The 25,186-nt window shown below is 32.0% G+C and overlaps 2 protein-coding genes across 2 annotated transcripts; both read right to left on the bottom strand.

The window, feature by feature from the left end:
- Positions 1-13,723: 13,723 nt before the first annotated feature.
- Positions 13,724-16,977, bottom strand: LOC139500127 (uncharacterized). Its single transcript, XM_071288865.1, has 3 exons — positions 16,927-16,977; positions 16,615-16,780; positions 13,724-15,793 (listed from the first exon to the last, which is right to left on the bottom strand). The coding sequence occupies exons 1-3, from the start codon at positions 16,975-16,977 to the stop codon at positions 15,108-15,110; spliced, it is 903 nt and encodes a 300-aa protein (XP_071144966.1). The 3' UTR covers positions 13,724-15,107.
- Positions 16,794-24,680, bottom strand: LOC139502357 (uncharacterized). Its single transcript, XM_071291819.1, has 5 exons — positions 23,898-24,680; positions 23,024-23,115; positions 21,505-22,420; positions 18,044-18,694; positions 16,794-17,071 (listed from the first exon to the last, which is right to left on the bottom strand). The coding sequence occupies exons 4-5, from the start codon at positions 18,372-18,374 to the stop codon at positions 17,028-17,030; spliced, it is 375 nt and encodes a 124-aa protein (XP_071147920.1). The 5' UTR covers positions 18,375-18,694; positions 21,505-22,420; positions 23,024-23,115; positions 23,898-24,680; the 3' UTR covers positions 16,794-17,027.
- Between the last annotated feature and the right edge of the window lie 506 nt (positions 24,681-25,186).

The following is a 25,186-nucleotide window of genomic DNA, read 5'->3' on the forward strand; positions in this document are numbered from 1 at the left end:
TACCACATCTTTGATCTATTATGTTATAATGCACCTTGTATTATAAAGAAAAAGAATGTAAATAAGGAAGTGTCGTTTGTTGTTGTATATCACATCTGCTTTTTATCAATTAAAGGCATATCGCTACTATGGAGTATGGATTTTTCCCATTGTTGAAGGTGGTATGGTAAACTGTTCAATACATATTGAAACCATGTGTTAAAACATGCAATTACATACATTTTTCTTCAATTAAAAAGTTCTGTCCTGTAATACTGTTTAGTTGAAATGGTTTTGTTATTTAAGATAAACCAGACCATCACTGATATACTTATAAACGAATAAGAGCTGTGTGAAATTTATGGATTGACGAATAAGTAAAAACTATGCTGTTTTTTTTTAACAACCTTGACTAGACCTGAGAGTCTTGCAAGTACGGTAATACTATAAGTATCGAAATCAGTGACAGTTTAGACATGCTTGACTTAAGTCGGAACATATAAAAAATAAGATGTGGTATGATTGTCACTGAGACATCCGTCCACCAGACACCACATTGACACAGTTATGCTTTGTGACAATTGTAGGTCACCGTACGGCCTTTATCATACGCAGAATTTAGTGATGTGGTATGTTATAACTCGAGAAATTCTAAACTATTTATAAAAATATCAAAAGTTCCAAAGTTTGGTGAATCAAAAATTTATATATTTCAAAAAAGACAAAAAATAACCAATGTTGATAATATTTTCTTAAACTTAATTGTACATACTACTATTTATCAATTGTTGTGTAATTTATCATGATTAAATATTAAGTTGAATAATTATTAGTATAAAATTGAAACAACAAGCTTGTTCAAGGGAGATAACAATTGCAGTTCTGGTCCATTCTTGTATAGATTTCGTTCACAATAAATCTATTCATTCATTAATTTTTACATCATGTACTAGCATCATTGTTATTGTAACAATTTTTTTTTTACACAAACTTGTACATTCCCCTCTTTTCACGAGGATCATTCGACAGCTGTTACTTTTGAATAAATAAACACTGTCATTATTTAAAAAAACAGATTCGTATTGACATAATGTGTAATGAAGTTCACTGAATACAAATATGTGTGGTTGAATCAGTATTTGACCCCATACTACACATTACAAGCGATGGAGTCACCTTATCCACCCCCCTTTTTTTTAACAACAAAGCAAATTACACACACTAGTCTATTCAAGTATTTTCATTTATGCTTTCATACTAAAATATCAACTGATTACAGTAATAAGGTGAGTTGTTTTTATATAATGGACTATAATGTTAAGGGAGACAACTATCGACATGTTTTTAAAAAAGATTCATTTAGAGATAATTAGACATTTTAGTCAAAATTAATTGAGAAGAAATGTCTTAGATCATCAATTAGTACATGTCTTTAAAAGGTTTTTGAAGGTAGAGACGTTAAACAAATTAATTTGCCTATATAATTCAACAACGTCACCGTTGATTCATTTCAACAAAAAGTAAACCTTAATATTAACACTTTGACACTTTTGTTTGTTACAAAACATATTTAAATCGTTAATATTATGCCTAAAGATTGTTATAAATGTGTAATTTGGAGAAAGAATACCTCAGTTTAGTGATCGGTCAAAATATTCCCTGTTGAAAGTAAAACACGTGGTATCGTAAATGGTTCAAGGCCAAATTTGTGATATAGTTATCGTTCTTGAAGAACTCTTTTGTGTACCTCCTTTGGTCTCCTGACGATGCTAGCTAAGTTGCTTTAATTTTCTCCCATTCTTCTACGTATTACAAGGTCACAAAGATTAAGATTCATGTCCAGTGGCACATATTACAGTCATATCGGGATTCATCATTACACGATGCTGGAAAATTCCTATTGTCAAATTCAATTTCAAATGCATAGATTCTTGCTCAATAAAGGATAAGATCTGTGTGTGAAACGTCTGATATATATACAATGATTGATTTATTCATTATTGGTCTTTAACGCCACTTTTATTATTATTTGCTATTTCATGGCGACCAGCTATATAATGGCGAAGAAAGCTGGTGCACCAGTAGAAAACTACTGACATTCGGCTGGAAAATGTCAAACATAGTTTTGAAGTCGGACCAAGCTTCTAACTCTGAAATAATCAATGAAGCAATAATTTGATCCAGTTTTCGTTTGATAGATAGTTTTGTTTTTTTATCTTTCAACTTGAATATAGCAAGAGGTTTTAAAAGAGTGTAAAAAAAAAGAACAGTAGCCGAGTGCATAGTTCGTTTTAATACATTTTTGTCGTTGGGATGCTATCTTGTTGAGTGAAAAAAAAACTCGCATATATCTGGCTTCCATTCAAACCAAACACATATCTTTTGGTATTTATGTTGCTAGATTGCTGTTTCCTTGACGTTTACCCCATATTGCATATTGATGCACAAGACACACGTATATATAATATATATATTAAAACATGAAATAAAGGTGTTATGTCATGCGTAAATAAGCCAGAGAAAAAAACAAACGAGAAACTCAAAGAACTCAATAGAAAAAGACGAAATGATCTGATGTTTAAGATTGACCTGTTTGGTCGCTCGTAATCGGTTGTCTATGAATATAGTTCCTGTAATTTTTTATGAAGGTAAGCTATTTATGCTGTGTTTTTTTTTTTTACATATAAAAATCTATAATGGCTAAAAGTTTTATTCATGTTATTTCTTTAATAGTGAACTTTGTGATATTTTTATCATGCTGTAGATCATTGAGCCATTGTTGGACTACGTGTTTAAGTTGTACGAAGGGCAACTCTGCCTTTTCAAGCAGCGACTTTTCGCATGTGTCTTGTGACTTCATTTCATATCTAACCAGTTCCGATTAAATAAATTTTTGAGTTTACGCCAAGACTACATGTAGCATCATCTTTAACTTTTGTTTCATTCTACAGACTGTGTACCTCGAATGTTTTAACTAAAAAAAATATGTCTTCACTGGGAACCACAGAGCTGAAACATGCACACTTCAGTTTAGCAGGGACAATACTCTGTAACCCATTTTTGACATTTTTTCACATTGGATCTTTAAAGACACTGTCAGTGGTTCACAGTATTGCTTGTCAAAGACATGTCTATTAAGATAGTGAATGCTGCATTCGAAGAGGGACTGCTCGATTCTTTCTCGGAAATTTTGCAATCGTCAAAAATCTAAAACACCCTTTTCTATTGAAAAAAGATATTCTACATTATAAGGTGTCTATTTTAAGTTAGCAATGGAACTTAAATAATAACTAATGTTTAACTTAGTACAAGACTTTTACAAAAGGTTGCCACATATGTAATATGATGGACACATCAACCTTCAAAAATAGGTCCCTTCTATGTCGCTTTGTCCTCACAATTCTAAGGTATTACTAAATACCTAGGTTTTCTCTAGAATGGTAGATAAAAGTTGAAAGCTAAGTTGCTTTAATTTTCTTCCAATCCTTTACGTATTACAAGGTCACAAAGATTAAGATTCATGTCCAGTGGCACATATTACAGTCATATCGGGATTCATCATTACACGATGCTGGAAAATTCCTATTGTCAAATTCAATTTCAAATGCATAGATTCTTGCTCAATAAAGGATAAGATCTGTGTGTGAAATGTCTGATATATATACAATGATTGATTTATTCATTATTGGTCTTTAACGCCACTTTTATTATTATTTGCTATTTCATGGCGACCAGCTATATAATGGCGAAGAAAGCTGGTGCACCAGGAGAAAACTACTGACATTCGGCTGGAAAATGTCAAACATAGTTTTGAAGTCGGACCAAGCTTCTTACTCTGAAATAATCAATGAAGCAATAATTTGTACTAATGAAAGAAGCTTTTTTCTCACTTGATTCAGTTTTCGTTTGATAGATAGTTTTGTTTTTTTATCTTTCAAATTGAATATAGCTAGAGGTTTTAAAAAGAGTGTAAAAAAAAGAACAGTAGCCGAGTGCATAGTTCGTTTTAATACATTTTTGTCGTTGGGATGCTATCTTGTTGAGTGAAGAAAAAAACTCGCATATATCTGGCTTCCATTCAAACCAAACACATATCTTTTGGTATTTATGTTGCTAGATTGCTGTTTCCTAGAAGTTTACCCCATATTGCATATTGATGCACAAGACATACGTATATATAATATATATATTAAAACATGAAATTAAGGTGTTATGTCATGCGTAAATAAGCCAGAGAAAAAAGCAAACGAGAAACTCAAAGAACTCAATAGAAAAAGACGAAATGATCTGATGTTTAAGATTGACCTGTTTGGTCGCTCGTAATCGGTTGTCTATGAATATAGTTCCTGTAATTTTTTATGAAGGTAAGCTATTTATGCTGTGTTGTTTTTTTTTTTACATATAAAAATCTATAATGGCTAAAAGTTTTATTCATGTTATTTCTTTAATAGTGAACTTTGTGATATTTTTATTATGCTGTAGATCATTGAGCCATTGTTGGACTACGTGTTTAAGTTGTACGAAGGGCAACTCTGCCTTTTCAAGCAGCGACTTTTCGCATGTGTATTGTGACTTCATTTCATATCTAACCAGTTCCGATTAAATGAATTTTTGAGTTTACGCCAAGACTACCATCATCTTTAACTTTTGTTTCATTCTACAGACTGTGTACCTCGAATGTTTTAACTAAAAAAAATGTCTTCACTGGGAACCACAGAGCTGAAACATGCACACTTCAGTTTAGCAGGGACAATACTCTGTAACCCATTTTTGACATTTTTTCACATTGGATCTTTAAAGACACTGTCAGTGGTTCACAGTATTGCTTGTCAAAGACATGTCTATTAAGATAGTGAATGCTGCATTCGAAGAGGGACTGCTCGATTCTTTCTCGGAAATTTTGCAATCGTCAAAAATCTAAAACACCCTTTTCTATTGAAAAATGATATTCTACATTATAAGGTGTCGACTTTAAGTTAGCAATGGAACTTAAATAATAACTAATGTTTAACTAAGTACAAGACTTTTACAAAAGGGTGCCACATATGTAATATGATGGACACATCAACCTTCAAAAATAGGTCCCTTCTATGTCGCTTTGTCCTCGCAATTCTAAGGTATTACTAAATACCTAGGTTTTCTCTAGAATGGTAGATAAAAGTTGAAAGCTAAGTTGCTTTAATTTTCTCCCAATTCTTTACGTATTACAAGGTCACAAAGATTAAGATTTATGTCCAGTGGCACATATTACAGTCATATCGGGATTCATCATTACACGATGCTGGAAAATTCCTATTGTCAAATTCAATTTCAAATGCATAGATTCTTGCTCAATAAAGGATAAGATCTGTGTGTGAAACGTCTGATATATATACAATGATTGATTTATTCATTATTGGTCTTTAACGCCACTTTTATTATTATTTGCTATTTCATGGCGACCAGCTATATAATGGTGAAGAAAGCTGGTGCACCAGGAGAAAACTACTGACATTCGGCTGGAAAATGTCAAACATAGTTTTGAAGTCGGACCAAGCTTCTTACTCTGAAATAATCAATGAAGCAATAATTTGTACTAATGAAAAAAGCTTTTTTCTCACTTGATCCAGTTTTGGTTTGATAGATAGTTTTGTTTTTTTATCTTTCAAATTGAATATAGCAAGAGGTTTTAAAAAGAGTGTAAAAAAAAGAACAGTAGCCGAGTGCATAGTTCGTTTTAATACATTTTTGTCGTTGGGATGCTATCTTGTTGAGTGAAAAAAAACCTCGCATATATCTGGCTTCCATTCAAACCAAACACATATCTTTTGGTATTTATGTTGCTAGATTGCTGTTTCCTAGACGTTTACCCCATATTGCATATTGATGCACAAGACACACGTATATATAATATATATATTAAAACATGAAATTAAGGTGTTATATCATGCGTAAATAAGCCAGAGAAAAAAGCAAACGAGAAACTCAAAGAACTCAATAGAAAAAGACGAAATGATCTGATGTTTAAGATTGACCTGTTTGGTCGCTCGTAATCGGTTGTCTATGAATATAGTTCCTGTAATTTTTTATGAAGGTAAGCTATTTATGCTGTGGGTTGTTTTTTTTACATATAAAAATCTATAATGGCTAAAAGTTTTATTCATGTTATTTCTTTGATAGTGAACTTTGTGATATTTTTATTATGCTGTAGATCATTGAGCCATTGTTGGACTACGTGTTTAAGTTGTACGAAGGGCAACTCTGCCTTTTCAAGCAGCGACTTTTCGCATGTGTCTTGTGACTTCATTTCATATCTAACCAGTTCCGATTAAATGAATTTTTGAGTTTACGCCAAGACTACCATCATCTTTAACTTTTGTTTCATTCTACAGACTGTGTACCTCGAATGTTTTAACTAAAAAAAATATGTCTTCACTGGGAACCACAGAGCTGAAACATGCACACTTCAGTTTAGCAGGGACAATACTCTGTAACCCATTTTTGACATTTTTTCACATTGGATCTTTAAAGACACTGTCAGTGGTTCACAGTATTGCTTGTCAAAGACATGTCTATTAAGATAGTGAATGCTGCATTCGAAGAGGGACTGCTCGATTCTTTCTCGGAAATTTTGCAATCGTCAAAAATCTAAAACACCCTTTTCTATTGAAAAATGATATTCTACATTATAAGGTGTCGACATTAAGTTAGCAATGGAACTTAAATAATAACTAATGTTTAACTAAGTACAAGACTTTTACAAAAGGTTGCCACATATGTAATATGATGGACACATCAACCTTCAAAAATAGGTCCCTTCTATGTTGCTTTGTCCTTGCAATTCTAAGGTATTACTAAATACCAAGGTTTTCTCTAGAATGGTAGATAAAAGTTGAAAGCTAAGTTGCTTTAATTTTCTCCCATTCTTCTACGTATTACAAGGTCACAAAGATTAAGATTCATGTCCAGTGGCACATATTACAGTCATATCGGGATTCATCATTACACTATGCTGGAAAATTCCTATTGTCAAATTCAATTTCAAATGCATAGATTCTTGCTCAATAAAGAATAAGATCTGTGTGTGAAACGTCTGATATATATACAATGATTGATTTATTCATTATTGGTCTTTAACGCCACTTTTATTATTATTTGCTATTTCATGGCGACCAGCTATATAACGGCGAAGAAAGCTGGTGCACCAGGAGAAAACTACTGACATTCGGCTGGAAAATGTCAAACATAGTTTTGAAGTCGGACCAAGCTTCTAACTCTGAAATAATCAATGAAGCAATAATTTGTACTAATGAAAGAAGCTTTTTTCTCACTTGATCCAGTTTTCGTTTGATAGATAGTTTTGTTTTTTTATCTTTCAAATTGAATATAGCAAGAGGTTTTAAAAAGAGTGTAAAAAAAAGAACAGTAGCCGAGTGCATAGTTCGTTTTAATACATTTTTGTCGTTGGGATGCTATCTTGTTGAGTGAAAAAAAAAACTCGCATATATCTGGCTTCCATTCAAACCAAACACATATCTTTTGGTATTTATGTTGCTAGATTGCTGTTTCCTTGACGTTTACCCCATATTGCATATTGATGCACAAGACACACGTATATATAATATATATATTAAAACGTGAAATTAAGGTGTTATGTCATGCGTAAATAAGCCAGAGAAAAAAGCAAACGAGAAACTCAAAGAACTCAATAGAAAAAGACGAAATGATCTGATGTTTAAGATTGACCTGTTTGGTCGCTCGTAATCGGTTGTCTATGAATATAGTTCCTGTAATTTTTTATGAAGGTAAGCTATTTATGCTGTGTTTTTTTTTTTTACATATAAAGATCTATAATGGCTAAAAGTTTTATTCATGTTATTTCTTTAATAGTGAACTTTGTGATATTTTTATTATGCTGTAGATCATTGAGCCATTGTTGGACTACGTGTTTAAGTTGTACGAAGGGCAACTCTGCCTTTTCAAGCAGCGACTTTTCGCATGTGTCTTGTGACTTCATTTCATATCTAACCAGTTCCGATTAAATAAGTTTTTGAGTTTACGCCAAGACTAGCATCATCTTTAACTTTTGTTTCATTCTACAGACTGTGTACCTCGAATGTTTTAACTAAAAAAAATATGTCTTCACTGGGAACCACAGAGCTGAAACATGCACACTTCAGTTTAGCAGGGACGATACTCTGTAACCCATTTTTGACATTTTTTCACATTGGATCTTTAAAGACACTGTCAGTGGTTCACAGTATTGCTTGTCAAAGACATGTCTATTAAGATAGTGAATGCTGCATTCGAAGAGGGACTGATGGATTCTTTCTCGGAAATTTTGCAATCGTCAAAAATCTAAAACACCCTTTTCTATTAAAAAATGATATTCTACATTATAAGGTGTCGACTTTAAGTTAGCAATGGAACTTAAATAATAACTAATGTTTAACTAAGTACAAGACTTTTACAAAAGGTTGCCACATATGTAATATGATGGACACATCAACCTTCAAAAATAGGTCCCTTCTATGTTGCTTTGTCCTTGCAATTCTAAGGTATTACTAAATACCTAGGTTTTCTCTAGAATGGTAGATAAAAGTTGAAAGCTAAGTTGCTTTAATTTTCTCCCATTCTTCTACGTATTACAAGGTCACAAAGATTAAGATTCATGTCCAGTGGCACATATTACAGTCATATCGGGATTCATCATTACACGATGCTGGAAAATTCCTATTGTCAAATTCAATTTCAAATGCATAGATTCTTGCTCAATAAAGGATAAGATCTGTGTGTGAAACGTCTGATATATATATACAATGATTGATTTATTCATTATTGGTCTTTAACGCCACTTTTATTATTATTTGCTATTTCATGGCGACCAGCTATATAATGGCGAAGAAAGCTGGTGCACCAGGAGAAAACTACTGACATTCGGCTGGAAAATGTCAAACATAGTTTTGAAGTCGGACCAAGCTTCTAACTCTGAAATAATCAATGAAGCAATAATTTGTACTAATGAAAGAAGCTTTTTTCTCACTTGATCCAGTTTTCGTTTGATAGATAGTTTTGTTTTTTTATCTTTCAAATTGAATATAGCAAGAGGTTTTAAAAAGAGTGTAAAAAAAAGAACAGTAGCCGAGTGCATAGTTCGTTTTAATACATTTTTGTCCTTGGGATGCTATCTTGTTGAGTGAAAAAAAACTCGCATATATCTGGCTTCTATTCAAACCAAACACATATCTTTTGGTATTTATGTTGCTAGATTGCTGTTTCCTTGACGTTTACCCCATATTGCATATTGATGCACAAGACACACGTATATATAATATATATATTAAAACATGAAATTAAGGTGTTATGTCATGCGTAAATAAGCCAGAGAAAAAAGCAAACGAGAAACTCAAAGAACTCAATAGAAAAAGACGAAATGATCTGATGTTTAAGATTGACCTGTTTGGTCGCTCGTAATCGGTTGTCTATGAATATAGTTCCTGTAATTTTTTATGAAGGTAAGCTATTTATGCTGTGTTTTTTTTTTTACATATAAAAATCTATAATGGCTAAAAGTTTTATTCATGTTATTTCTTTAATAGTGAACTTTGTGATATATTTAATATGCTGTAGATCATTGAGCCATTGTTGGACTACGTGTTTAAGTTGTACGAAGGGCAACTGTGCCTTTTCAAGCAGCGACTTTTCGCATGTGTCTTGTGACTTCATTTCATATCTAACCAGTTCCGATTAAATAAATTTTTGAGTTTACGCCAAGACTACCATCATCTTTAACTTTTGTTTCATTCTACAGACTGTGTAAATCGAATGTTTTAACTAAAAAAAATATGTCTTCACTGGGAACCACAGAGCTGAAACATGCACACTTCAGTTTAGCAGGGACAATACTCTGTAACCCATTTTTGACATTTTTTCACATTGGATCTTTAAAGACACTGTCAGTGGTTCACAGTATTGCTTGTCAAAGACATGTCTTTTAAGATAGTGAATGCTGCATTCGAAGAGGGACTGCTCGATTCTTTCTCGAAAATTTTGCAATCGTCAAAAATCTAAAACACCCTTTTCTATTAAAAAATGATATTCTACATTATATGGTGTCGACTTTAAGTTAGCAATGGAACTTAAATAATAACTAATGTTTAACTAAGTACAAGACTTTTACAAAAGGTTGCCACATATGTAATATGATGGACACATCAACCTTCAAAAATAGGTCCCTTCTATGTTGCTTTGTCCTTGCAATTCTAAGGTATTACTAAATACCTAGGTTTTCTCTAGAATGGTAGATAAAAGTTGAAAGCTAAGTTGCTTTAATTTTCTCCCATTCCTCTACGTATTACAAGGTCACAAAGATTAAGATTCATGTCCAGTGGCACATATTACAGTCATATCGGGATTCATCATTACACGATGCTGGAAAATTCCTATTGTCAAATTCAATTTCAAATGCATAGATTCTTGCTCAATAAAGGATAAGATCTGTGTGTGAAACGTCTGATATATATACAATGATTGATTTATTCATTATTGGTCTTTAACGCCACTTTTATTATTATTTGCTATTTCATGGCGACCAGCTATATAACGGCGAAGAAAGCTGGTGCACCAGGAGAAAACTACTGACATTCGGCTGGAAAATGTCAAACATAGTTTTGAAGTCGGACCAAGCTTCTAACTCTGAAATAATCAATGAAGCAATAATTTGTACTAATGAAAGAAGCTTTTTTCTCACTTGATCCAGTTTTCGTTTGATAGATAGTTTTGTTTTTTTATCTTTCAAATTGAATATAGCAAGAGGTTTTAAAAAGAGTGTAAAAAAAAGAACAGTAGTCGAGTGCATAGTTCGTTTTAATACATTTTTGTCGTTGGGATGCTATCTTGTTGAGTGAAAAAAAAACTCGCATATATCTGGCTTCCATTCAAACCAAACACATATCTTTTGGTATTTATGTTGCTAGATTGCTGTTTCCTTGACGTTTACCCCATATTGCATATTGATGCACAAGACACACGTATATATAATATATATATTAAAACATGAAATTAAGGTGTTATGTCATGCGTAAATAAGCCAGAGAAAAAAGCAAACGAGAAACTCAAAGAACTCAATAGAAAAAGACGAAATGATCTGATGTTTAAGATTGACCTGTTTGGTCGCTCGTAATCGGTTGTCTATGAATATAGTTCCTGTAATTTTTTATGAAGGTAAGCTATTTATGCTGTGTTTTTTTTTTACATATAAACATCTATAATGGCTAAAAGTTTTATTCATGTTATTTCTTTAATAGTGAACTTTGTGATATTTTTATTATGCTGTAGATCATTCAGCCATTGTTGGACTACGTGTTTAAGTTGTACGAAGGGCAACTCTGCCTTTTCAAGCAGCGACTTTTCGCATGTGTCTTGTGACTTCATTTCATATCTAACAAGTTCCGATTAAATAAATTTTTGAGTTTACGCCAAGACTACCATCATCTTTAACTTTTGTTTCATTCTACAGACTGTGTACCTCGAATGTTTTAACTAAAAAAAATATGTCTTCACTGGGAACCACAGAGCTGAAACATGCACACTTCAGTTTAGCAGGGACGATACTCTGTAACCCATTTTTGACATTTTTTCACATTGGATCTTTAAAGACACTGTCAGTGGTTCACAGTATTGCTTGTCAAAGACATGTCTATTAAGATAGTGAATGCTGCATTCGAAGAGGGACTGCTGGATTCTTTCTCGGAAATTTTGCAATCGTCAAAAATCTAAAACACCCTTTTCTATTAAAAAATGATATTCTATATTATAAGGTGTCGACTTTAAGTTAGCAATGGAACTTAAATAATAACTAATGTTTAGCTAAGTACAAGACTTTTACAAAAGGTTGCCACATATGTAATATGATGGACACATCAACCTTCAAAAATAGGTCCCTTCTTTGTTGCTTTGTCCTTGCAATTCTAAGGTATTACTAAATACCTAGGTTTTCTCTAGAATGGTAGATAAAAGTTGAAAGCTAAGTTGCTTTAATTTTCTCCCATTCTTCTACGTATTACAAGGTCACAAAGATTAAGATTCATGTCCAGTGGCACATATTACAGTCATATCGGGATTCATCATTACACGATGCTGGAAAATTCCTATTGTCAAATTCAATTTCAAATGCATAGATTCTTGCTCAATAAAGGATAAGATCTGTGTGTGAAACGTCTGATATATATACAATGATTGATTTATTCATTATTGGTCTTTAACGCCACTTTTATTATTATTTGCTATTTCATGGCGACCAGCTATATAATGGCGAAGAAAGCTGGTGCACCAGGAGAAAACTACTGACATTCGGCTGGAAAATGTCAAACATAGTTTTGAAGTCGGACCAAGCTTCTAACTCTGAAATAATCAATGAAGCAATAATTTGTACTAATGAAAGAAGCTTTTTTCTCACTTGATCCAGTTTTCGTTTGATAGATAGTTTTGTTTTTTTATCTTTCAAATTGAATATAGCAAGAGGTTTTAAAAAGAGTGTAAAAAAAAGAACAGTAGCCGAGTGCATAGTTCGTTTTAATACATTTTTGTCGTTGGGATGCTATCTTGTTGAGTGAAAAAAAAAAACTCGCATATATCTGGCTTCCATTCAAACCAAACACATATCTTTTGGTATTTATGTTGCTAGATTGCTGTTTCCTTGATGTTTACCCCATATTGCATATTGATGCACAAGACACACGTATATATAATATATATATTAAAACATGAAATTAAGGTGTTATGTCATGCGTAAATAAGCCAGAGAAAAAAGCAAACGAGAAACTCAAAGAACTCAATAGAAAAAGACGAAATGATCTGATGTTTAAGATTGACCTGTTTGGTCGCTCGTAATCGGTTGTCTATGAATATAGTTCCTGTAATTTTTTATGAAGGTAAGCTATTTATGCTGTGTTTTTTTTTTTACATATAAAAATCTATAATGGCTAAAAGTTTTATTCATGTTATTTCTTTAATAGTGAACTTTGTGATATTTTTAATATGCTGTAGATCATTGAGCCATTGTTGGACTACGTGTTTAAGTTGTACGAAGGGCAACTCTGCCTTTTCAAGCAGCGACTTTTCGCATGTGTCTTGTGACTTCATTTCATATCTAACCAGTTCCGATTAAATAAATTGTTGAGTTTACGCCAAGACTAGCATCATCTTTAACTTTTGTTTCATTCTACAGACTGTGTACCTCGAATGTTTTAACTAAAAAAAATATGTCTTCACTGGGAACCATAGAGCTGAAACATGCACACTTCAGTTTAGCAGGGACAATACTCTGTAACCCATTTTTGACATTTTTTCACATTGGATCTTTAAAGACACTGTCAGTGGTTCACAGTATTGCTTGTCAAAGACATATCTATTAAGATAGTGAATGCTGCATTCGAAGAGGGACTGCTCGATTCTTTCTCGGAAATTTTGCAATCGTCAAAAATCTAAAACACCCTTTTCTATTGAAAAATGATATTCTACATTATAAGAGCCATTCTCTGTAAGCATCAAAATTTCTGATATAGGGTGGGAAAGTGAGGACCTCAAATTTCAATGAAACTTGGTAGTTAATACTCATATGTCACCCTTGTTTGAAATTTGGTATAATATTGATACACAGAGTTGTGGTTGCCATGGTTACCATACATCATCAAATAAGGCTTCTACAAGAGTCTTTCAATCAGTGAAATTACTGTTTTCTTTGCATATAAAACATAAAGCAAACTGTTCTGAGGTCATATTCTTTATTTGTCATCATGAAGACAATGAGCTAAGCATATAATAACAATATATAACATAATAAAAAAAAGTTCCTATCACAGTTTTTTGAAGCTGCCAAAACCCATGATTTTGACTTTTTGGGGATTTCTGGAAAATTGTATTTTTTACCAATTTTAATAATAGACTGTGAAAAAATGCACCGACAGATGTTCTTAAAATAATGCATATATAATGCTTAAAGCATAAAGTCCAAAATATCAAAAAATTGGAGTAGTGTTATTTCTCTAAAAAAAAATGCGTTGCCATGGCAGTGAATGAAAATTTATAAAAAAAACAAAAATTTTGAAATTTGCAAATTTTAAGTTAAAAATGAAGAAAATTTAGTTCATTTGGATCTAAATATGAATTTTACTCTATTTGAAGAGATAAATGTTAATTTAAGATTGTGGCTACCATAGTAACCATTAGTATGACCCTAAGCCAAAAAAAAAAAAAAATCGCCAAAAATATGTATTTTATAGCTTCTGCATACAAATATTTACTCCAGTATCCTCTCAAAAAGCATATCTCAAACAAAAGGGTGTTGTGAAGGTTACCATGTCAGTAAAGATTCAGACTTTATCAACTCTCAAGAGTGTAAATAACAGTTTTATGGTAAAATTATGAAAATTTTAAGTGTAAATTTAGTCAGAACCAGTAACAGTTAGTGCATACATTGTGCACCTCACTTCACTTCAACTTTGAAAAAATATACTACAGCCTTGCACTGGTGTTAAAACACTATGCAAACAAATTACAAGTCAATGTCTGTCTTTGGTTGGAAATATCAAAGGAAATCCAAATCTCATTATTTATCAAACTTAAGCAAGAAAAAGATTGTGTCAACCGTCCAAAGATGCCCCATGCACACTATCATTTTCTATGTTTAGTTGACTGTGAAATTGGGGTATAAAAATCTAATTTGGCATTTAGACATGTTAAATTAGAAAGATCATATCTTAGGGAACATGTGTACTAAGTTTCAAGTTGATTGGAGTTCAATTTCATCAAAAACTTCCTTGACCAAAAACTTTTACCAAAAACTTATAACGGAAACTCTTACCATCATTGTCTATGTTCAATGGACTGTGAGGTTGATGTCTCATTGGTTTTTTTATTAGAAAAACAAATTGTTTTCGCAATTCGACTTTAACCTATTTAAATTTGTCATTTTGAGGCCTTTTATAGCTGATAATGCAGTATGAGCTTTGATCATTGTTAAAGACTCTACAATGACCTATAGTTGTTGAATTATGTGTCATTTATAGGATTTATGTCATTGACAATCATACCATATTATAAGTGCATAAAATATTTGTAGTTTTTTACATAAAGATGGTAAACGAAATTTAATTAAGTTCATCTGCAGTTAGTTCTCTCCTGACAGTTGTTATAGTTTCTTCCCTTGATGCATCAACAGAATCATCAAACGATTTGTTCTTCCTGCTCATTCTAGAAAAGAAACTTGTAATTTGCTGTACCGAAAGGATTTCATCATATGAAAATCTTCTATTTCCATCTTCTTTTCTCTCAGTCAGCATTTCCTCTGATACCAAAAAAGGATCTTCCTTTCTTCCAGTTTTTAGACCTTTATTAAATTTTTCAGTAAGATATTCTTTTTGGTTCACATTAAATCTTTTGTTCTTCCTTTCTTCTTTCAATGCCCAGCCAAGTTCTAAATCAGAGTTGTCATCAATTCCAACTGTCAGCCCTGCTGATGAAACTTGAAAGTTGGTTGAAAAAGACTTGGACATCTTTGAAATGTAAGTCTTCTTAGTAATGTCACATCCATTACTAAACTGGCACCTAAATTCAAACTCACACTTGCCGAACATTAAGTGGCTTGACAGCTCATGAAAAGATGAAAAAGACAGTGTGCATCCCTCATTTGCACATGTTATGGTGTTTTCTTCCTTTTCAGCTTTAAGTGGCAGTTGGTGAAAAACCACATCAATTTCACCCTCTATCTCTGAACATGAAGTGTTTAGAATACACTTTTCAACAGTTGGAATATCAGATGAAGGTATTAGCTTTCCTAAAATGTAGAAAATAAAATTATTTAACTTATAATTTGAGAATACTGTTTAAACAATAACTGATCAATTGATTGATTGTTGCTGTTTTACACTCAGTGAACATGAATTGGCTTTATATTGTAGCTATTGACATGAAATGTATGTGTGAAATGAATATAACTAAACTTTGAGTCTAGTGCTGGATATATATAATCCCTGGCTGCCACATCTAGTCTGTGTCTATATTGTTAGTTGTTTTTTGCTTTGTATTGATCAATCTGACAAGTAAGAACTGTTTTTTATAGTTTGTTCTGATGTTAAACTGTTACACCACTGTCCCATGTTAGGGAGTGAATTAAATAGTGCCAGCAAACTTGTTTATTTGGATCTTAAACCTGCTAACCCACATGAAGGAAACGGTTTGCAGGAAGACATAAATAATATTTGGACACTATATTCTGACTTGGAGCAAACTAAAAAATATGTGAGGTTGTTTTCAACATAATCGCAAAACACAATACTTGAATCATATATATCAAGTTATGTTCTATTGACTGCTTACAGATAACAATAGAAAATCAGTGTTTTGAGATCTTAATCATGATTAGGAAATTATAAAAAGAAAGGATAAGAAAATAATAAATTAACAAGCATTCTAAGAGTACTGCAAAGACTCCAATGGGCTTTGCTCATCATTGAAGGCCATATAGTGACCTATAGCTGTTAATTTATGTGTCATTTGGTCTCTTCTTGGATAGTTGTCTCATTAGCTATCATACCACATCTTCTATTTTGATATTCATGTTGCAGGGAATTATGAAAATAAAATTTATCTTTTTACCTGTGCCAACTTGGTATGCCTTCCATGCAGTAATGCCATGTGCGCTAAATGTGAAGTTACTATAACTTGATATTGCAGGTATAGCAGTGTACTTGGTTTTCCTACACTCAGTTCCTTCTATAACACGAACTATGTACTTTACATTTTTTGCTGACTTGTCTATTGCCTGCAAATAAACTGAAATTATTGTAAATGCTTTTAAGAAGAAAAATAACTAGTGTAATGTAATAGAAGATTTGATGGTTGCAGCAGTGCGGTCACATGGTCCCTTCCCATTCTGGGATTCACAGAAGTCATATGACAGGGTAAGACCTGAATGGAATAAGAATGAAAGCATCTCTGTTGACTTGTAGCAACCAGCATTGTCAGACCATACATGAAATTTGATGTCAGTGGTGTTAATTTCTCTAATTTTATCCATAACATCTTGGATAATACTGGCTGTTACTTGGCTGTCCTGTTAAAAGAATATAAACAAAATAAATCACAACCTTTATAAATTATCCATTTCCTAAGCATTGATCAACTACAACTGAAATTAGAGCACAGATACTAAATTGTTTTCAGAAGACAGTATCATATCAAGTATATGAGTGGGCATTCGAACACAATTTTGTTAAGGGTAGTCATACATGTACATACACTATTTGATTAATTATACCAAAGGTTAACCCCAAGATAAAAAAAAATTAACAAGCCAATCTTTAATTCAACATTAATTAATGATATACATGTTCACTTGTTTGTCTTTTATTCTTAGTGTATAAAAATGCATTATGAATATGGAAAATACATATCTCACAACTACATCAGTGTACTGACCACATTTAATCTCACCAATGGCACGATTAAATTCATTAGCCAATGTCTTTGCTTTATATTTTTTAAGTGATATTCTTACTCATTGTCATGGTATGGTTCCTCTTACACATTTTAAAAATATTTTACAAGTTGTCTGCTAGGCCTATTACACCATCTTCAGCTTGCTTTATTGTGTGCCATTCATATTTATTATAATTTAAACTATGTTATATGTTGAGATGTTGTCTCATGTACATTTACCCTCTATTCTTTCTTTGTTATAGCTGAATTTTGCAACAAAGTTCCTACTTGCCCTACCATATATTTTTCAATATGTTATCTTTACAGTAAAAAATAATTATTTGTACATAAAAATTATAGCTTATTCATATAAAAAGTTCTAACCTGGGATATTTGGGTTGCAAACAAATGAACAAACCCAAGGCTACCAATGCTTCCATCATCTTTCCTACAAAAGGCTATAGATATGTGCCATGGTATTCCACTGTTCCTATGCTTTTTGTTTCTTGTGTGTGTTTTTGTTTTAGATTTTGTGTCATGGATGGATACCCCATATGATATCCTTTAATTTGTCTATTTTTCTATATATATCTTTATTTGGCCTTACCTAAAAGTAAAATTTCATTTTCCTGACAGTATGCTTTGTACTGCTGTATTATGTCTGCTGAACCCATGCAACGTACAACGTTAGGTAAATTGTGGACTGTTCCATCTGAAAACTTCAGTTTTTTTTCCCCAAAAGGTAGATCACGGACAACATGACTGGATGTAATGAAATCTAAGAATGAGTCTAATCTTTCAGGATCTAATTTTTGTCGATGCAATTTTTTCTCAGGAATTGGAAGTGCTGGCCCTATTTTCTTTGAATGACTGAGAGCAGCATAGTAGCGATGAGATGTTACTTCTGGTAGTAGAGACAGTAAGTCCTTGAAGGACATTCTTGAGGCAAGAACTGAAAGAACTTGTCTCCCTTGTTGCCAGGATTCTGCTTCTCTGTATGACCAGTTCTGTTTTCTTCATTTAACTGCTTGGAACATTTTATATCTTCAATTACTTCGTCAACATCATTTGGAAATAAAATTCCAATTATCAAGTTCATAATCTCATCAAATCTTTCTTTATAGGTGTTTCTTGTTTTAAATGTGTAGGACTGCCATGTTTTTCTTTCTTTTTCTGATAATTCCTGCAATCTGACTGATGACAGGAAATCATTCAAAGATGTCAAGTAGCTGCAACGTTCATAACTTCTGACTGATTGCTGCAAAGAAGTATAAAACTGATTACAATTAAATAAATGAGGAATGGGCCCATGGGTCATAGATGATGCCCCTGCTTGCATGTACCATTATAAAGGGACACAACTTGGTAAATAGTTGTCTTATTCACGACTTTACAACATTTCCTTATTTTCATACAGAAGCTTTTGTCAATGGAAACTCAATGAGAAATATACAAATCTATTTCAGATAATTGTAGTGGCAATAATATCAGATTATTAGGCAGCCACCATTTGATTTTCTGGGGGGGGGGGGGGCTATGGTTTTTTTTTCTGGACAAATATTTTTTTTCGCCTATGGCGAAAAACAATCTATTTTTTTTCGCAACAAGTCGAAAACAATTTTTTTCTTTCAATTTTTGCATTACATATAGTGGCAGCTGAGGGTGAAACAAACAATTTTTTTTTTCTCAGAATCAAAAATAAATTATTTTTTTCTCCCAAAACTGGAAACAAACTTTTTTTTCCAAAAAAAACCATAGCCCCCCCCCCCCCCCTCCAGAAAATCAAATGGTTGCTGCCTTACATGGCATTTTTCATATCGCATGTATTATCAGCCCTAGGTTTTATATCAGCACAAGAGCCGCATGGCTCTAGGACTTATATTGACCGAGGGCTGATAATGAATGAGATATGAAAATTTACATGTTATGATATTTTTATCATATGCTTCAACAATGGAAAAAAATAACAGATTCATTAAAATGATCCTTTTACGTGGTTCCAAAATAGAAGTTCATAGCTTGAAAAGTTCACTGACGTCGGACCCTAGATTTAGTACAATTCGATATGAAATTTTTCTATCATAAGCCTCAACAGAGAAGAAAAATATAAAAATATGGACAAATCGACAAAATAAATAATTCAACAATATACATAATGAACACTGTTTGGAAAAGTCAACTTTTTTAAAAGAAACTTTCTAAATTATGTTTGAAACTTTCAAAACATGCGTTTATTAAATACATTTTTTTATTATTATTAATTTTATTCTTCAAACAATATACTTTCCAGTATCCAAATATGATTGTTTTATACACTACTTCAAAAAGTGTAATGTTTTTCATTGAAAACGTAGCATTGAGGTGTATTTTCCGGAATTTGCCGAGCATCACCGGAATGCCATGTAATAACGTTACAGAAAGGCATGTGATAACAATCGAAGCATGTGATAATCTTTTCATATCAGCCCACTAAGCACAAATTCGAAAAATATGGAGTTTACGTTAATTTAATGTTATTATCATACAGTAAAAATCAGATGTTATTTAGTCTAAGTATATGATAATATATTTTATCTTACCTCCTATAGATTTATGGGGATATGATTGGTTAATGAATTACACATGGTGACTATATATATTTGATATAGAGTGTCCTCAAAAATACATGGTTAGTTACCGCATAGGGTTAGCAACTATATAAGTTTAGTATTTTGTAAGTAGTTACTTCCCTTTCAAAACAAAAATGAAAGCAGAATGGTTTAAACAGACAAATACATTTTGTAAACTGATAATGAACTATTGAAATACATTCATAAAACAAATTTAAAGTCCTACTAACTGTACAAATTTAGGCGCAATCCCAAAAACTTGTAATAAAAACGTTATAATTCTAAAGTACCAGAAAGAAGTCTTCCTTCTCTCATTAAAGAACTTTACAATAATATTTATTGTTTATTTGTTGTTGTCCTAAAAATGCATGACATATTTGCCACATGACGTAATGTCTCTTGTTAAGTGATGTTTGAAACCCCAAATTTATATCAAAGAACCTGAAAACAAGTTGTTAATGTCTGTGTCATTTTGGTCTCTTGTGGACAGTTGTCTCATTGGCAGTCATACCACATCTTCTTTGTTATATTATGATTTCAAGAGCTTTCAAAAAAATCAGAAATGTTGAAAAAAAAATTAAAACACCTCTGCAGGGAGCTAGTCCTGCATTATCCTCATACATGTTTAATATTATTATATATACTGCAACTGTGCTATTTGAGCAGTCAAATTGCATTGACCGTATATTCATATGTGATATAAAGTCACTGACCGTATATCACCTTTTTTATGACGTTGACAATGCGTTTCCGTAGAGTTTTATTAATGACGTCAATAAAACATACAGGTTTGCAGAAATTTGACGTCTTCCGCTCAAAATTAAGAAATGATGTTTTTTACCCTAAATACTTCATTTAGAACAGTTATAAGAGTTGCAGTATATAAAGAATAACCATACATTGTCTCTAAATATAAAAGTTATGTGTACTCGGCTCGAAACAGCTAGAAATGCTCGGCACAGCCTCGCTTTCTACCTGTTTCTTAGTCTTGCACAAATAACATTGATATTTCGAGACAATGTATGGTTATTCTATATATAGTAAAGTATCACAGCAGAGTATTAGTACATGTACAAAATTATTTTCTGAGTAAAAGATTAATATAACCTGATAACTGTACTAAAGTTTTTATTTTCACTCTAAATATGCATCAAATACTTGCCACTAGACATTACACAGGCAGCGGTAAAGAATTATGTATATGTTGATAATCAATCTTACATTAACACAAACAACTGAACAATGTAATGCTCATATATTTTGAATGTTCTTCTTTTAATTCTGTTTCCTATTAATTTCTGGTAATTGTGCCTAAAATATATACTTCAGGATTCATGTCTTTTGAATGCGGCTTTAATTTCTGTTTTTGAGTTGTCACATTGATCATGTTTAAGTGTTAATGATATAAACTTTAATCAATGTAAAGTGATAGAATACTTATTTTGGAGATTTTACTTACTTGTGACTGAGATAAATAATTTTGACTGCCTGACTCTTCTGATGTAACTGTATATTCGGATGCTGAAATTTCAATCTGAAAAATAATGATGTATTTTGTGTAAATTTTTTAAAATCCTGAACCTTGTTTTAAGTTCGACAAATATATATATATTTTTTGGTACGTAAGACACAGACACATGTACTAGTATATAATACATAAACCTGTTTATAAAATCTTTACATTTAAACATCAAACATCGAACATCAACAAAAAAAGTAATGCAGAAAAAACAAATGCAAATATATACTTTAGTTAAAATCAAATGTATTTCTTAGCAAAATGAACATTTTCTATGTGCTTTTATTTTGCACTTTTATCAATTGCAAAGGTAATTTTAATTCAAATTTTATAATTCAAAATCATTGCAAAAAGGGACAGATTTATAGAGGGGGGGGGGAAATGCTAGTTTTCCTCATTGCATTGTTTTACATTTGTCTTTTGGGGGCCTTTTGTAGCTGACTATGTAATTATGGGTTTTGCTTATTGTTGAAGACATTAGAATGACCATTAGCTTTTAACGTCAATGCCTTTGGTCTCTGGTGGAGATTTGACTCGTTAGCCATGATACCACATCTTCTTGTTTTTGTATGAATTGTGCCCAAAAAATGATAAATATGTTGTTCTTGTGTTGAAATAATGCAAATGATGACTAAAATATCCTTTACCTTGTTATAATTGTCTAATATTTTAGGACCCCCCCCCCCCCAAAAAAAAAAAAAAACAAAAAAAAAACAACATCATTTATATCGAAAATGACACTAGCTGTGCTTTCAAGATTATCGCAAATATCTTCTTTTTCTGTTAACACATCCAGCTCGTCAGTCTCCATGAGACAGGTTTCATCATCTGTTTTCAATTTTGTGCATTGCTGAATCTGTTGAATACAAATATAAAATCAGTATATTTTTTATACTATTGATAAGAATTGTATTGGTCATTCAATGTTTTTTGGTACATCCTGACATTTATTTTCTATTTTAGACTGCTTTACATTTTATTATCCAGGGGCCCTTTCTCTTTTTATAGCCTTTCCATACCAAAAGAAATTGTTTTCATTTCAAACCCATACAGTAACCTGCATTTGTTCATATCTGTGTTCTTTGGTGGGTAGCTGTCTCATTGCCCATCATTCAACATCTCTATGTAGAATTTATATTGAACAAACATACAGTCAATCAAGCATAAACATATATGCTAAAGACCTATATCTTAGCAGATTATGGTGCAATGTGTCTGTTGTATACAAAATTGTTCATAAAGTTGATACTGGTGTCAGACAGGTTTATGAAGTTTTTTTTTGGATTATTTTTTGTTCCAGTAAATTAGGTAAGAGTTCATTGACCCTATATGGAATTTGTATAAAGTGTAATTAACTTAGCAGTTATGATTGGTATGCATTGGATTATTTTTATCCATATTTATGTTTATAGAGCTTGCTGTACATGTAAATTTAAAAACAATATTTTGTTTGCCTTACCTGGTCATCTTCACACTTTCCTTGATCCAGACTTTCAGCTTCTATCTCTGTGGACTGCTTGGAAATTTTAATAAGGCAGCTAGTGCATGCAGCTGAAAAAAAGAAGCATTGACTTGACATAGGCTGTATTGATCATTTGGAAATGTGCTTCTTAAGATTTTTTTTTTAAAAGGGCATATGGGTTGTTTAAATATATTGGATTTTTTTCCCATTTGGGTCCAATCATTCCTGAAAACTTACATGTATATACATGTACATGAATATGGTTAATAGAAACTTTACAGCAATTGTTATGTTTATATTGAGATTGGAAAGATCAAAACATAGTTTTTACAGACATCTTACATGTAACAGAAAAGATCAACATGTTCATGTGTATGACCTATTGACATGTAAATTGCACCCCACTGATATACTATAGTTTTATATAAACATAAATCAGTACCTCAAATGTAGGATCCTCCCCTTATTAGGAAGCTTCCATTTGATTTTTAAAGGGTAAAGGATAAAAAAAAAAGGCAGGACAGGAGCATCAGAAGTTTTGAGGGAAAAAAGGCTGGATGAGCAACTTTGTCCACAAAATGGCAGGATGACAAATAATGTAAACAAAAAGTCAGAATAAAATCAAAAAAAGAATAAAACAGGTCCCAATATCTAGATAGAATGAAAAATAAAAATGCAAGAAAGAGATAATCTCAGATTACAACTAAAAGAAGTACAGGACACCCCCCCTAAAAATTAAAATGGTAGCTAAAAAGGGGCTCTTTTGTATTTCTAGAGTGTTATTTAAAAAAATATTAAACTAATGTAAACTACCAGGCAATTGGAAAAAAAAAAAAATAAACAGTCACATATAACTTAGTTTTTAACTTACGTGTTCCAACATTCCAATAGGAAGTGTGAGGCCATAACACTTCTGAATCTTCTCTACATCATTGATGGTGATATTGCGGCTAGGCTTTGGCTTTTTAACACCAACAACAGAATGTGATGCTACTGGAGGATGAGCACTTATCAAAGTAGGAAGCTGACATACTTTTCTCCTTCTCAAATCAGAGTTTCTTTTCAATAATTGGTTAAAATGGGTTGAGCATATATAAAAATCAGTAAAATTCTTTGGCAAAAGACCAGATTCAGTTAAAATTATATTTTTGTCATTGCAATCACATGTGTTGATATCAGTTACATCATCAGAACACTCATCTGTAGTGCAGTTTGTGTTAAAATTGCAAACCATTTCGTGTGTCTGCTGCTGAAGCTACTTTTATTTTCAACATAAACAACAAAAGAGTTGTACTAAGGGAAATAACTCTAGTAGAAGTTTGCACTCCTGACAGCAAATTTCTATATGACCAAGGTGAATTATTTTTCTTATTTGAAATAACACATATCTGATTTTTGGCATATAAAAACTATTAGGAGAGAACTTTGTATTCTGTTATTTTCAAGGGATTTCATCGGTGCGTTTTGAAGAAATACTTAGTTGGATTTTAAAGGTTTCTACTGTAAATTACTGAAAATGAATTGTATGGCAATGAACATTACAATATTTTTTTATTATGACAAAGATGTTTTTACATCACTAAGCATTCATTTAAAAAAGTTTTATGAAAATCTGTGACCACTGGTTTCCATCATATTTTGATGCTTACAGAGAATTGAATATAGCAAGAGGTTTTAAAAAGTAGAGTGTAAAAAAAAAACAGTAGCCGAGTGCATAGTTCGTTTTAATACAGTTTTGTCGTTGGGATGCTATCTTGTTGAGTGAAAAAAAAAACTCGCATATATCTGGCTTCCATTCAAACCAAACACATATCTTTTGGTATTTATGTTGCTAGATTGCTGTTTCCTTGACGTTTACCCCATATTGCATATTGATGCACAAGACACACGTATATATAATATATATATTAAAACATGAAATTAAGGTGTTATGTCATGCGTAAATAAGCCAGAGAAAAAGGCAAACGAGAAACTCAAAGAACTCAATAGAAAAAGACGAAATGATCTGATGTTTAAGATTGACCTGTTTGGTCGCTCGTAATCGGTTGTCTATGAATATAGTTCCTGTAATTTTTTATGAAGGTAAGCTATTTATGCTGTGTTTTTTTTTACATATAAAAATCTATAATGGCTAAAAGTTTTATTCATGTTATTTCTTTA

Source organism: Mytilus edulis, chromosome 13, assembly GCF_963676685.1.
Source record: "Mytilus edulis chromosome 13, xbMytEdul2.2, whole genome shotgun sequence".
In the NCBI taxonomy this organism is placed as follows: Eukaryota; Metazoa; Mollusca; class Bivalvia; order Mytilida; family Mytilidae; genus Mytilus; species Mytilus edulis.